The sequence below is a fragment of the Lithobates pipiens genome, unplaced genomic scaffold (assembly GCF_037356315.1).
Source record: "Lithobates pipiens isolate NorthernLeopardFrog02 unplaced genomic scaffold, aLitPip1_a1.2 Scaffold_16, whole genome shotgun sequence".
In the NCBI taxonomy this organism is placed as follows: domain Eukaryota; kingdom Metazoa; phylum Chordata; class Amphibia; order Anura; family Ranidae; genus Lithobates; species Lithobates pipiens.
In genome coordinates, this window is record NW_027507748.1 from 404,362,735 (window position 1) to 404,379,117 (window position 16,383).

The 16,383-nt window shown below is 40.2% G+C and overlaps 1 protein-coding gene across 2 annotated transcripts in view; it reads left to right on the forward strand.

Moving 5' to 3' along the window:
• Positions 1–16,383, forward strand: part of LOC143983097 (uncharacterized) — a 55,624-nt gene that overhangs the window by 34,331 nt on the left and 4,910 nt on the right. For both annotated transcript variants that reach the window (XM_077482364.1, XM_077482365.1), the window contains 4 exons: positions 1,365–1,397; positions 2,704–2,734; positions 8,868–8,899; positions 13,242–13,304. In XM_077482364.1, the coding sequence (XP_077338490.1) occupies positions 1,365–1,397; positions 2,704–2,734; positions 8,868–8,899; positions 13,242–13,304 (159 nt within the window). The remainder of the gene's footprint in view (positions 1–1,364; positions 1,398–2,703; positions 2,735–8,867; positions 8,900–13,241; positions 13,305–16,383) is intronic.

A 16,383-nucleotide genomic window follows, 5' to 3' on the forward strand; every position in this document is an offset into this window, starting at 1 on the left:
CATGGCAGAGAAAATCTTAACCCCCTGCCCCCTTCCTGTATTGGTGGTCATGGCAGTATAAAGTGTTAACCCTCCCATCCACAGTTGTATTGGTGGTCATGGCAGTGAAAGTGCTAACCCCCTGTAGTGGTAGTCATGGCACCCTAGCCCCATTGTTGATCACCTATCACATGCTTCTGCACTGCTTTCTTTCCCTCTACCTTGACCAGGACTTCACTTGTGATGTGGGGGAGAAAACCCCACCCACAGTAGAATTTCTCCTTCAGTGCCAGGTGCTGGATCACAGAGAACATACCAGTACCTGGCACCCCACTGCAACTTGACTGATATCTGATAGCCTGGCACCAGGGCTTTAAAGGGTTTGTAAGCCCAAAAAAATATAGTTAATATGTTGCTGCTCATGCACCCTTTACACTTGGGAATGTGGCCATTACATGTGGGTTACACAGAGGGGGTTCCAATCAATTAGCTGCAGGCAGCACCCCCACTGAAAGCAATGGGAGGCTGACAGCTCTTGCAGCTAATCATGGCCAAATGCATGTAATCATTCATGCAGCAATCAACTTTTATGAACTGCCCTGGATTCTGTCTGTAATCAGTACAGGCATACCCCACTTTTAAGTACACAATGGGGTTTATTTACTAAAGCTGGAAAGTGCAAAATCAGGCTCATTTCTGCATAGAAACCAATGAGCTTCCAGATTTTATTACCAAAGCTTAATTTAACAAGCTGGGGTTAAAAGCTCATTGGTTTATATGCAGAAGGGAGCCTGATTTTGCACTTTCCAGCTTTAGTAAATAAACCCCATTGTGTACTTAAAAGTGGGGTATACCTGTACAGTCAACGCATTTAATCAATAATGGCCCCATTTGCAAATGTGACTGGAACTTTACCCATAATAAAGCAGCAGTGGCAACTTTTAACATCAATTTAAATCTAGCAAAAAGGGGAAAGGTGCATATGGGCAGGACAATATACAGTATAAAGTAATACAAGAGTTCCCTAGGACATTTTGCATGTAGCCAGCAAGAAATCTTATTTATGAATGGAGGGACACAAGAAAGATACATATAACATCAGTGGTTTATATACAAAACCAGGTTATTTTAATTGACAGAAACTTATACAACCATGTTTCATTTCTAAAATCAGATAAACGTTGCGTATGGTTTAAAACAAAAACCTTTTTAACAAAGAAATTGTCAAACCAAAAGTGAGCCTGCATCAATGTTGTTCATGAATTTAACGTGCTATACACTTTTTAAAACTTAGGTTTATATCAACTTTAACTAGGCATATTATCCCTTTCTATTTGTTTTGTTGCACATATGGATCTGAACTATTTACCTGCATTGCCTTTTAGGTAACAGAGAACCCAACTATGTAAATGACAGAAGTAAGTGAATTTTATGTTTTCTAACATTTAAGTATCATGCAACTTTAGTGGACACTTATGTGACAAAGCATTAGATACTTAGTACATTACAAGAATTTTAGTGTCCTGATGCCAGACCTTCTAAATGTACCGGTTTATCCAGTTCCAGGCATGTCCTGGAATTAACCAATTAACAATCTGTATTAGCACAATTGTCTCCAAGGAGGACCTTACCAGACACTTACCCTCGCACAACACTCCCAGCAGCTCATATTCTTTCTTTTTCTTCCTGCAGCTGGTCCTGCTTTTCCCCACTGATCTCATAGCTCTGTTACTCAACTTATACTTCCCAAGCTCCCCACTGAACACCTACTTCAAGACTTCCCCACCTACACCACCTTCTCAAAATCTCACAACGTTCCACTTCCCTCTCCTTACATAACCATTTCTCCAGCTCCTCCTCCAACACCCTCTTTCATATTCCCATCCAAGTGCAGAATAATGCAGTGTGTACAGTTGATTTAGGAAAAAAACAAAAGAGAGAGGGTGCAAAAGCCTAGCGCATTATCCCAATAACCATTTATTTGTAAAAATAAGCAAATATCTACTTTCAAACATAAAAACAGCCAAAGCTCATCAAAGTAGTGAAGTTGTTTTTGGACCTTTCCATGTGCCCCTGACGTTTGGGAGGACATCTCCTGTATCCAACTGACTTACATTTTTTCAGAGTAATACTCTCTTCCTCAGAGCCAAACCCTTTTAAATCTAAGGTTTTGGCTGTGAGGAAGAGGGTATTAGCCTAATAATGTGATATCTACTTACAAACACAAAAAAAACAGACAAAGCTCATCAAAGTAGTCAAGTTTTTCAGATTGCACACGGTGCTCCTGAGGCTTGGACGGACATTTCCTGGATCCAACTGGCTGTGGAAGAGGGTATTACCCTTGAATTGTGTAAGCCAGTTATATCCAGGCCTCAGGAGTACACAGCCGTCTGAACAACTTGACTGCTTTAATTAGATTTGTCTATATTTATGCTTGTAAGTAGATACTTGCTTATTTTTGTAAATAAATGGTTATTGGGATAAAGCGCTATGCTTGTGCGTCCTCTCTCTTTTGTGTTTTCCAGCATTTTGTTGGGACTCTCCTGAGAGGTCTGCAAGGTGTGGAGATCTTACTTCTACAGGCACAAATTGGATGTGTAGAAAAATTTTGTGCTAGACCACCACACTTATGCACAGGGGGTATATTGTTCACGTAGTTGTACAGTTGATTTTGGATTGATATATATTTTGTGCACAGAATATATAATGACTTTTTATTCCCAGGGTTCAGCTCAGATTCCATTAGATGTTATATGTAAGTCAAACTTATTCTACAATTAATTTAGACAAATGTATATTTCCTCTACAATGTATTTGCCTATTTACAAGTGACACTGTATACAATTAATATCACAGCTAGGAAGTATAAAGATTCAGTGCTTCTTCAGGAAGGAAAGTGGTTTCCCTAAACAGTGCCCCAGAACATTTTTTGGGGGAAATTCTAATTTTATTATGTCCATACAAAAGAATGATACAAACAGAAGTTTACTGTATAACGTCACAACAGGCAAGCTTGTCGATGTTGGGTTAAGAAAAGACACAGGTGAAATCAAAAGCTTACAGTACACATAGCAGTTAGCGTCACTTTACAATGTACAGAAATAGTTATAGAGAAAGTAATAACAAATTTCTCTCTCTAGAAAAACATGCAATTCTTATTTGCAGCGCAGTACCAGTAAAAATATCACTAAGTCTAAGAAAAGCTCATAATATTAAAATTGCATATCCCTGGCTTAGAGGTACCCTTTAAAGCATTTATGTAATCTACGCTATAAATTTATGAGCAAGGGATAGTAAAGGGGCAGGCAGCAACAGATGGGGAAGGAATGATATTTAAAAATAATGCATATATATTTTTTCTTTAGTATAAAAAAGCAATACAAATAAATTAAACAATTCAATTTTTTAAACAGTAAATATTTTAAATGAACATTTCATATTTATATTTCCAGCCACCAGGTGGAGCTTTAGTCTTTTTACAGGCTGAACATGGTTGCTCTGGTGATTAAAGTTTGCAGAGCTCAGAAGCTGTGTGTGTCTGTGTACTCACATAGGCATACACATAAGGAAAAGGAATAAAGGGAGGATGGACTCATAATAGAACCCTCAATGATTGGACAAATATTGTCTGGTACCTTTATCATCCTGAAATATAATATGCACAACACCCCTAACTACTATTTGGAAGGACTATAATGGTACCAATGGAGTAAAAAAAGTATTTATTTATACAAGTTAAAATGATTGATTACAAGAAAATTGTATACATATACCACAAACATGACATCAAAAAGCAGTATGATTCTATTCTTAGTATTGTTTCTCATCGACTCTACTGCATTAGGGGATGAGGGACTTGCTTAAGCTTCCACGCAGTTGCGTTTCATGGGGCATAGCTGGCTTCTTCAGGAAAAGTGTATCGCAGTCAAACACTAAAATAAGAAATTTTATAGATATCAATAACAATCACAATCTATCAATAAGTATAATATTGCCACATACCTCAAAATTCTATATAAACACAACTAAATTAAGTCACAATATATGGCCTTCATATGGTCAGCCGCTGACACCTTCTAGCTGCATGGAATAGTCCACATACAGTTTTTTGGGGAGACCAAGTTCCTAGAATCATTTGATATGAGTATCTAGAAAAGGTATATCATATGGAAATCATAGTAACCAATATGATACAACCCCATAAATAAGAACACATATCACTGTGTGTGAGAAAAGGCAAAAGGATAGTTTGGTGTGGGGCCCCTTTGAAATACAAACTACACCCCTACTCCCCAGTTTGGAACCATATGTCTACTTAAGTGACTTAAACTGCCTGTAATTACTAGCAGTATCAGAGAAAAAACTCGCCCTCCTTACCATGCCTTCACACAGAGTATAAAAAATATCCCAAATTGGAATATATATGTGGAAATAATAAAAATAGAACACTCACCCAGAATTCTTAATGTTCAGTGTGATGGCCACATGTAAGATTGAATATATTATACAAAATGTGGTATAAGATGGCATAAGAATGGTCCCTTTTGACAGCATCAAGAGATTCCTCAGCACCCTCACATCATGAGAGGATCTATATAGGGCGGGAAGGCGGATCCCATCTTGTGGCATGCTTAGCCACCAATTAGTGTCTTCAGGTGGGCAGAATCAAAAATCTGCGCCATTGCGTCAGGAAAGACGCACCACCAGGGGCGGACTGACAACTCATGGGCCCCCCGGGCAATAGGAGATTATGGGGCCCTTGGGGAATAGGAGAATATTATGAGGCCCCTGGGCAATAAGAGATTATGGGGCCCCAGGCAATAGATTATGGGGCCACACAGTATACACACACACATATAGTATACACACACAGACACACAATATACACACACAGTATACACACACAAAATACACATACACACACACTGAAAAGGTACTGGAGAGGCTGGGCAGCTATAATCTTGGGATTTAAAAAAAAAACACAGATTTTTACATACTGTCCCTGGTTTTATTGAAGCTGGCAACCCTGATGGGGCCCTTTAGTGGCATAAGGCCCTCGGGCAGCGCCCGAGTGCCTGCATGGTCAGTCCGCCCCTGCGCACCACACGTGTGCGGACATCATGTTATAGATAGTGGACTGCGCCGCGGTCCCTGTGTCTTACCCCTTACAGCAAATTGCAGGCTGCAGGCATAACATTTCCTACCCCCCGCCGACCAATCGTCAGCTTGAGAGGACAGGAAGACAGCTTGAGAGCCGCCTTACCCCAAAGAGAGACAGACAGTGCTGTCAACCAATAGGATCGGGTGATCCAAAAGGCAGGAACCGTGGGGCAAAGAAAATGAGAAGCCAGTCATAAGGCATGTAAACATGCAAGCAGACCGGCTCATCATGCTGCTCAAATGGAACTCCTGCCTAAGATGAATCCATCTTAATAAATCACCTAGCCATACTAGTGAATTTAGGAGAAATATGAACAAAAATAAATACATAAATACAAAGAAAAATATTTTTTTGCAAAAACATTATCAAATGAAATTATAAGAGCTTTCATTGTATGATACAGAACCATTCAGTTCCACCAGGGGGCAGCAGCTGGCTGTTTACAAATATATGACCATGTACACGTGTTAATAACATAACAATTCAGGCAAAGACATAACTAACAAGGACATAACAAGTACATGTTTACCACCAATTGGCCCCTCTTAACCTACCTCCCCCTAAAAAAGACAAAGAGCCCCAAAGATCCTTTCTTGTATACAATGCATGCATACGCGAGACCCAAAGGAATTCGTAACTAAGCCCCACCTCTGAAGATAGACTAAACTGCAAGTATATTTGTACATATGCAGACAGCAGGGGGTCAGATAGGCAGAGGGTAGGGATGGGCTACTAAAGTCTTATAGGAAAGGTTTGTAACTTATAGCGTCATTTAAGCCTGGTGACTGTGTTGCCACCAAGAGATGGATTCATCTTTCCTCCCTTAGTAAGATTAGGCGATCCCAGTTGCCTCCTCGTATGTCCATGTGAATTTGTTCAAGGGCAAAGAATTTGACACTATGGGCATTCTAATTATGTTTCCATGTTCCATGACTCCCATTAGGGGACATGATGTAACCCCCCTTAATGTCAGATACATGGTCATATATACATTTCCAGAAAAAGTATTTTGTCTTTATGACATAATAGCAGCCACATATACATGTCATAAGGTAAACAACCCCCATTGTCTGACAATTTGTAAAGTGCTTGGCTTGATGGATTTCACTTTTTGATAATGTGTGTGTCTTTCCAGGCCACAAAAATTGGCAGACTCACCTGGGACAAAGGCTTTTGGAGGGGACTGAATGCTAGCCTCTTCCTTACTGATTATGTGTCCTGGATTTGAAGGGAACACTACTCTTTGTTGAGTTGAATCTTGATATAGTGTGGTCTTACCCCGTAGGGTCCCAACGCGCTTACAAACACATACATAGATACTAGGGCCAATTTATAGACAGGATCTGATTAACCTACCAACATGTCTTTGGAGTGTGGGAGGAAACTCACGCAAGCATAGGGAGAACATGCAAACTCCAGGCAGATGGTGTAGTGGTTGGGATTTGAACCAGCGACCCTATTGCTGCTATGTGAGAGTGCTAACCACTACACCACAGTGTTTCACTTTGTGAGATGTATGCCCGGAGACCCTTGGTACCCTAAATAGGGCCTATATGCCACATTAGAAATAGTGACCCCTTCACACTGTTGGGACTCATAGCAGATGCTGATGTCATCAACTCCAGCCACCAGTCTGGGGTTGTCTGCTATAATGTGTTTATTGTAAATAAGTCTAGTGTGGCTCCTAAGGGTCTTTCACCCATTGTTATTTGTGCTAATTAACTCTGCTATTGTGTGAAGGAGTTACATAGTTACATAGTTAGTCAGGTTGAAAAAAGACACAAGTCCATCCAGTTCAACCTTAAAAACAAATAAATAAAATAAAAAATAATCGTACAATCCAATACACTCAATTTTATGCCCACAATTGATCCAGAGGAAGGCAAAATAAACCCCAGCAGAGCATGCTCCAATTTGCTACAGCAGGGGAAAAAAAATTCCTTCCTGACCCCCCAAGAGGCAATCAGATTTTCCCTGGATCAACTTTACCTATGTTAGTACCCAGTTATATTATGTACATTCAGGAAAGTATCCTGGCCTTTCTTAAAGCAATCTACTGAGCTGGCCAGAACCACCTCTGGCGGGAGTATATTCCACATTTTCACAGCTCTAACTGTGAAGAAACCTTTCCGTACTTGAAGATTAAATCTCTTTTCCTCTAGACGTAAAGAGTGCCCCCGTGTCCTCTGGGTTGCCCTGTGAAACACAACTGCGTCAAAGCTAAAGCAAATCCCTCATCCCCTAATGCAGTAGGGTCGATGAGAAACAACACTAAGAAGAGCATCATACTGCTTTTTGATGTCATGTTTATGGTATATGTGTTTATTGTTCTCATTCAATTTAACTTGTATAAATAAATACTTTTGATACTTTTTTACTCCATTGGTACCGTTATAATCTTTCCAAATTAGTAGTCAGGGGTTTTTGTGCACATACACATAACTGAATGAGTTTGAAGATTTATTCAACCTTTTCTTCCCTCCTTACCCATTCTCCTAAATTTGGACTAGAATTTCAAGCAAAGAGAGGGAGACATGTATAGTAGTTGAGGGGGACATGTAAAGTAGTAGTGTTTATATTTACACACTTCCCTCTGAAGTTTCAGCCGTTCTTAAAGGGGTTGTAAACCCTCATGCGTATGCATTACTCCTGCTACTGTCAATCAAATCCACTGACGTGGGAGCTGAGAGGTGGGGCCGGGTCCTGCTGTCTGTGTCAAATTTACTTTTTGGCCTAAAGGCAAACCACTATGTGTGGTGGAAAACTAACACTGCACATCACCCTGAACACACCATCCCCACCGTGAAACATGGTGGTGGCAGCATCATGTTGTGGGGATGCTTTACTTCAGCAGGGACAGGGAAGCTGGTCAGAGTTGATAGGAAGATGGATGGAGCCAAATACAGGGAAATCTTAGAAGAAAACCTTTTAGAGTCTGCAAAAGACTTGAGACTGGGGTGGAGGTTCACCTTCCAACAGGACAACGGCACTAAACATATAGCCAGGGCTACAATGGAATGGTTTAGATCAAAGCATATTCATGTGTCGGAATGGCCCAGTCAAAGTCCAGACCTTAAAAATTAAAAATTGCTCTTCAGATGCTCTCTATCCAATCTGACAGAGCTTGAGCTATTTTGCAAAGAAGAATGGGCAAAAATGTCACTCTCTAGATGTGCAAAGCTGGTAGAGACATACCCAAAAAAGACTTGCTGCTGTAATTGCAGTGAAAGGTGGCTCTACAAAGTATTGACTCAGGGGGCTGAATACAAAAGCACACCACACTTTTCACATAATTATTTGTAAAAAAATTTAAAACCATTTATCATTTTCCTTCCACTTCACAATTATTTGTGTTGGTCTATCACATAAAATCTCCCCAAAAAACATTTATTAAAAGATGCACCCATGACACTGATGTGACAAGGCTTTATGCGCTTAATAGAGAGAGAACAGCAGACATTGCCTTAACATTTTCTAACTGAAACTTCATATGGCCATGTTTGAATACAGCAGACAGGCAGTCACTCCTCATTCAATTGTGTGTAAATTCAGCATGAGCTTTTGAAACATGCATTACTGGCAAAACAGCTAAACTCAGACTGGCAAGCATAAAAGGGAGTCTAAATCTTCACCAGCTAGCTGGAAATGTAACTTTAAAATACTCATAGGTGTGCAATCATTTCAGTGAACTATAGTTGTCAAGTTCAGCACTTTTTTTTCTTTTTAGTGTCCCTATAGAATCCGATTACTACAATTTTGGTAAGAAACTTTTTTGTAACTGTAACTGTAAAAAGCAATTACACAACATAAAATAACATGTATTAACATGCATAACATATGCTCACTGTGTTATTTATCAGTCTAGGATTGGAATTTACATTTGGAGTTTTTAGTGGTCAGCATTTGTTTGTATGTTCAAACCATAACTATGTAAAGCGCACAGGAATTGTCTCATAGCAGTGGCTTATGAAAGCTATATAAAGTTAGGTCCATATATATTTGGACACAGAAACAATTTTCATACTTTTGGCTCTCTATGTCACCAGAATAAAATTGAAATGAAATAATCCAAATGAATTACAAGTGCAGACTTTCAGCTTTAATTCAAGGGGTTGAACATATGATCGGAATTTCAGCAGGGAATTGTGTGATGACAGACTGTTTGACTAAAATCCGACCGTTAGTAGGCTCCTTCAGACAATTGTTGTCCAACTTTCCACCAACAACTGTTGGATGGCAGGCTGGTAAATTTTTGGCGGACAACGACCTGTTGGCAGATGTTCGTACGTCTGTACACAAGTCTGTCACACAAACGTCCAAAGTACAAACAGGCGTGCTCGGAATCGATGCTCAACAAACACGACATTAGCAGAAGGTGCCCAAAGGGTGGTGCTCAAGAGCTGAAATTCCACGTAGTACGTCACTACGTTTGTGTTTGTTGGCTGACAATTGTGTGCCGTTAGTATGCAAGAAAAGTTCCTGGCACACGCCCTTAGGACAAAAGTCTGACACTCTGTTGGCCAACAATCAGATCATGTGTACGAGGCTTTAGAATCAACTACAGACCTTTTTACCTGCTTAATTGATGAAGAAATAACGAAAGAGTAGCCCACACCTGACCATTAAAAAGCTTTTGATTCAATTGCTATTCTTAAGAGCTGTAATTCCTAAACTCTTCCTCCGATTTGGATGTACATACCCTCAAATTAAACCTGAGAGTGTGTACTTTCAGCCCATATCCAACATATAAATATCGCTTGAATATATTTTGGTAAATACTTGAAAATTTGTTGCTGTGTCCAAATTTATATGTATATGTAAATGATGTGCATTGAAAGGGCATAGGGGAGCAAACCCGTTGCAAACCAGAATGAGCTGTAGGATGATAGACCAAATATCCTGTCACATGGCTATTGGGCATGCTATGTACAATCCTGCAAAACAATGAACTACAGGTATAACTTGCTAAACTTGCTGCACCCAGCCCTCTATACTGTTTTTGTTGAGTTTTCAGTACTGTGCACTCTATTTTTAAATGCATAATAGTCATCAGATTACTAAAATTACTGAACTGTCCTGGTACATCTAGATTTTCTAATGAAACCAAAGTCAAAATACTGTAATTGTCCAAATAATACTTCACTGGCTTTAAACATTTAATAAGGCATTCCCCCTTCAAACATATCTAAACCCCAAAACATACATGTATTATCTTACAGATTACAACTTCTTAGATGATGTATCTGCCTTTGTTTTCTTTTTTTATTGTTTTTTCCTATATTTTCACCCGTCATTCCTGTGAATAGCACACTGCCTGTCCCTGGGTAGCTACACTCACTCAGTCCACTGCATCTATGGAGGGAGCCATGGTAGTCACCATGGCTGAACTTCAAACATGTCTTCCTCTCTTCATCTCCATTAAATGGGGGGTGGGGGAGATTATTAGCTTGCAAAAGGGGCATACCATTTTTGGGCAGTTCAACTTAAAGGAAGTAACACATCTTCTGGCAAGATCAACAGGTACTTTCTGGATTTGCAGAATACATCCTTAGCCTGAAATTTGAAATGAATACAGCCACAAGTGTTGGACAAATCAGTCAGGGTTCAATTCATCAATAGTTCAGCCAATAATGTTGAAAATTCTGCATATTTTTATCTTAGGGGTAAATTCCATTGACTGTTATGGGGGCTAATCCTTTTTACATTATGGACATTCTAAAAAGAGTGACAGTCCTTCCAATCCTCAAGACAGATGGACAACAGACAGCTATAGTGGTTGAACCAATGGGTACTGATTTTGGAAGACTAGGGACACAGCCTCTGTGTGGCAGGTAAACAAGCAAAAGGCACTCCAATATGCAGTAAAACTGAGCACTTTATTTAAAACAAATTGCATCTACTTACATGAACATGTGCCCCTTAGGAAGCCGTTTGGGTAGTGGTGGTCAGAAACCTTGCCTCCCCATCTGCGGCCAATCAAAGGGAAGTACGAAGGATATAGCCCTGGAAGACATAGCCAAGAAGGACAGAGCTACTTGCTGCAGATGACAGCCCACAGGCCACGCAGGCATCATAGGCAATGAGTGGCCTGCTGTAAATCTCTCCTCCATTTCAATGTTCAGCTGCCTCCCTAGCAACGCGCTTCAATGCCCTGCTTCTTTTTCAAGCCAGCTTAGTCTCTTTGACTTAGTGATACTGGCAGCATATAGTTGGCTGTGTGATGTATTTTTACAAGTAGCTTGACTTAGCCCCCATATACACTATTAGATTTTCTGCAGATTTTTGTCTTCAGATTTACCAAAACCATGTAGTGCAAGGGCCTGCCTGATTGCATACAAATTGAAACTCTTAAGGTTTGACCTCATATTATATGACATAAATCTGCATAAAATCTAATAGTGTGTATCGGGTTTAAGATACAGCAACACCCCAATCTGATTCATTTCAGTTTGGAAAAAAAATGTTTTTTTTCTGGGTAGCTTTAACAGCAATACAGACCTGATTTTACCAGCAAATTGGTCAGTAATTCACCAGGACAATTTTAGTGAGCAAGGTTAGGCAGAGTATAAAGAAGTGTAAAATTGGGCAGCAGCTGGCCTGTTTTACTTTTACTTAGGGAGAACAGGCCTAACCTGTGCATGCCTATTATTTTATCTAAGGCGATGTGAGCTGGTTTAGGTGCACACTGTTATTGCGCTATTTTTGTTTCCTTCTGTGGAAAAGGGTGGTTCCAAGAATAGATGTCAGTAACAAATAAATGCTAAATTTTGAGCAACCCAAACTTCAAAAAGGTCTTATGAACATAAAATTAAAAACCCACAAACGAAATAAAACTCCAAAATACCACACCTAAAATAAAATCCCACTTTTTGAAGCATGCCAGTGAAAAATAAATAAATTCAATTTAACCTAAACTAAAAGTCATCTCAACATAAAATAAAAGCTAATATACCCCCAAATACATGGAACCCCCCCAAAAAACTACACAGTGAAACTAAAGAGAAGTCTTGTACCAAAAAAAAAGCAAAAAGAAAGAAAAAAATAGGAAATAGCTGATTTCAAATCAACCACAAAATAAAACCAAAGACAACCCCCAATAATAATGAAAAAGGGCAGCAAACTGGATGATTGTCCAAAGAGTTAGCAATCAGAATTAAAGTTCCGTTTCCTAACTCACTTCCCTTTGCCCTTTTTTTTTTAGGTTTTCCTGAAACAGTTTTCAATTCACTGAAACTTTGGCTGCTCTGTGCCCCCCACCCTTTCCATTTTAGTTATCTGGCTTAATCATAAACTCCCGTATTGGCCCAGCTAAGCCTGCTGGCCATACCATGGTCTTGCTGGACTGCAAACCAATGGCAGCAGTTAACCTGAACATCATCCCTAGCAGCCACCACAGGACTAGCAAGTTGAAATTTATTACATTTTTGCTCTTGGGTTTACATATACTTTAACATATCCAGTAGTAAAGTGTAGCAGTCGAGCAAATAATGCATGTTTTCACAAATAGGTCTGAATTTCTGAAACTGAGCATGCTGTAAAGTGGAGTTCCAGTCGTTTGTTTATTATAAGTCAGCAGCTACAAAAAGTGTAGCTGCTGACTTTCAATAAACACACACTTACCTGTCTAGCAGTGCACTCTCTCAGTGGCGCTAGCATCTCTACTATGGGCATCCAGCTGTGACAGCTTGCACTTCACATCCGGGTGCCCACTGTGCATGTGAGCGGAGCGCTGTTACTGGCCCTGAAGTCTTCTAGGACCTGTCACATGTCCCAGAAGACTTTGTGAAGGAGAACTTCCGCTTCTGATCACATAAGGCAACCGGAACAGAAGTGAGAGCAGGTACCTGTCAAAATTGGGTACTTGCTCACCCACCCCCTCCCCAAAAGTTCTGTTGTACAAATAGGAGGTGGAAAGAAGACCTTAAAGTGTAATTTCCACTTTATGTTGGAACTCCACTTTAAGCAGAGTTCAGGAGTCAGACATGTTTACAAGATTCCAACTGCCAGTTTCGGAATACTTTTATTGTCAAGACTTATAATTTATTATGAATTCTTAACATTATGCTGAATTTCTAAAGCCTTTCATTGACTTCTCTGATAGATTTCAACACAACACCTACATATGGAAATGTCTTTAATTCAAGAAAACTGTGTGCTGAAGCAGGTAAGAATCAGCTATGTAAAAAATGATTCTGTGTGAAAAATATATACTGTATACAATTTAAACACTTTCAAAATACCATGTATAATGTCACTGTGGGATATGTAAAAAAAAAAAAAAATAACTATTAAAAGAATTTGATTTTTGTACTGACCGTAAAATCCATTTTTTTGAGGGAAACAGTGCGTCTTTATGCTTTTTTGTTATACTGCTCCACTTACAGGAGAACTGTACACTGGCAAAAAAAACCAAAACTCTAGGCTAGCCCATGATAGTCCCTCACACTACCAAATTGCTCCAGTCTTGTAGCAAAGCAGTGCCAAGAACATCATAATAAACACAGAGGGGTGGGACCTGCGTCCCTCATTGGATTTCAAGAAAACAAATGCTAACTGGTTTAAGAAAACAACAGAGAAAAGAGCAGTTGGAGGGTACCTACACCAGAATCAAATGAGGCTGGAACCTCCACCTGATAAAACTTAGAGAATGTGTGAATAGAAAACTAGTTGGCATCCTTGCAAATTTGTAAATCAGCTGCTTGATGTTCAAAAAAAAAACAAAAAAAAAAAAACTAAGAAGCACACACAGAACTAGTAGGGTGCACCTTGACAGAAAAAGGAGGAACCCAATCCTTGAGACCCAAACATGGATGGTGGTCTGCCTAAGCCACCTGGAGATGGGGGAACAATAAGCCAGTGCACCCTTATAGGGCTCATCCAGGATCGCAAAATGAGAATTAGTCTTTCCAAAGGAAGTGGCTGGGAGAGACTATTACAGTCCATACAACATCCAGACAATGGAGGGAGAATTCCTTTTGGAAAACTGGAACCAGACAAAGTAGTATGAAAGATTCATTTCCAGGTTGAGGTGAAAGGTAGTAACTAACTTAGACAGGAAGGGAGTCATGGGTCTCAACACAACCATGTCCCTATGCAGAACCAAAAGGGTTCCTTGCAAGATAAAGTCTCCAGACCAGACACTCGTAGAGGTGATAGCTACAAGAAAAACCACCTTGTGGGTAAGTGCAGAAAGAACCAAATCTTGATCCCATGAAGTTATAGGGGGAACAGATGGGGGAACTAAATAAAGGTACTAGGGATTGAGAGGGCAACAGTCTTTGAAACAGAATAAAAAGATGGCTAAAAATGAAAAAAAACCTTACCTTTGATAACGCTGAGAGCCAGATGCTGGTCTAGACCTACTGTAGGCGTGGAAAGTAGAGAATTATTTTCACTTAAATAACTCCTGTGGCAGAAGCCCTAATGCCACCAGAATGAGTCCATCGAACAAATCAATCGTGTATGGGCTCCATCGGACCTTTGCTTGCCAAAAATCCGGCGGACTTTAGAAATAGAACATGTTTTAAATTTTCCCGCCGGACCGAGAAATCCATTCTTGTGTATGCTAGTCCGACGGACAAAAAACGACGCTAGGGCAGCTATTGGCTACTGGCTATGAACTTCTTTATTCTAGTTTGGTCCTACGTCATGACATTCAAATCCATCGGACTTTGGTGTGATTGTGTGTGTCCAAGTCTGTTAATTCAGAAAGTCTGTCGGGATTCCGCCGAAAGTCCTTCAGGAAGACTGTCGGACCTAGTCCATCGAAAAGTCTGGTTATGTGTACATGGCATAAGACTCACACCAAGCAAGCCTTCTGATGGTAGACCTTGCAAAAGTAGACTTCCTAGCTTATAGCTTCATAGAAATCACAGGCGCAAAAATGCCCCTGTTCTCCAGAACCTAGGCTTCAACACCCATGGCAATAAAGCAAGTGACCCGGAAGCAGCATGGCAAATTGGTCCGTGGGACAGATCTTGATGATCCCATAGTACCAACGAAGTGCTGCAAGGAGTCTTACAAGGTTAGTGCCTCACATCTGTTCGGGCCAGTGTAGAACAATGAGGATGATATGAAGCCCCTTGAACTGTTCTACCCTGGGGAAAGGCCAATACATTGATCAAGTAGATCCAAAACAGCTGGATGGAGATAGTTTCATAGTTAGGTTGAATAAAGACACCAGTCCACCCAGTTCAACCTGAGTGAGTGTCTACAATTGTCCCTATCCCTATACATTGCACACTCACGTCGGTCCCTACCCTCAAGGAGCCCACAATCCAAGGTCCCCATTCATATACTAGGGGAGATCTGCTAATCTGTGCAGTGAAACAGGATTGAGGGGGTTGAAAAATAAACAAAAGGGACATTTATCAAAAGACAAGAAGATGATTTTGTCAAGAGCTGTCCCTCAAGACCATGCAGATGAAACATGCTGTATTTTACACAAGAGTTTCACATTCTAGCATGTTAGCCAAAATGTCCTTTGCATATGAACAACTATGAGACAAATGTGAGAAATGAGAAGAGAGGCTTCTAGCAAACCATCACAGATAAAAAATGTATTGGTACAGCCATCTACTTCATAAATTCTAAAAGCAAGAGATCAATGTTTTTTATTGGTTGAACTGGATGGACTTGTGTCTTTTTCCAACCTATGTTAATAGCAGTCAGGTCCCTTTAAGGGATTTAGACCAGATATGGTTTGAGCAAAGTAGGTTGGGCTCCTAAAGACAGGTGCCTCCTCTACTGGAATAGTAAGCACCCTGTTAAGGTGGGACACTACCAGATCCACCGTGAGAATAAACCACTTCTCCACAAAATCCTTGCTAAGCAGATATAAGGTTTATAGGTGTTTAAGGGGAGCAAACAGCTTGTCAGGATGTTTCCAATCTCCATAGGGAAACATAAGGAAAAGCCTTTGCAGCCGTAGCAATTTTAAACAACACAAGGCTGGAAACTGCACTGGTAAAAGCAACAAGCTGATCCAATAATTTCAGAGTGGTGCATACTGCATCAATAAGGGCCCAAACTGTCTACTTTAGGAGACAGCTACTCAGTTGCAAACTGATCAGTCAAGGACTGGAACGATTCAGAATCAGATAGAGTATCTGTGCCAGATGGCTTGGAAGCTGCTAAGGAAGATGTAGAATCTACAGGAAAGGAATCAGCATACTTGTTAGCTCTGCGATCAGAGTCAGCAAATAACTAGGTCATTTAAGTCATAAAATCTTGCATGATCGTGG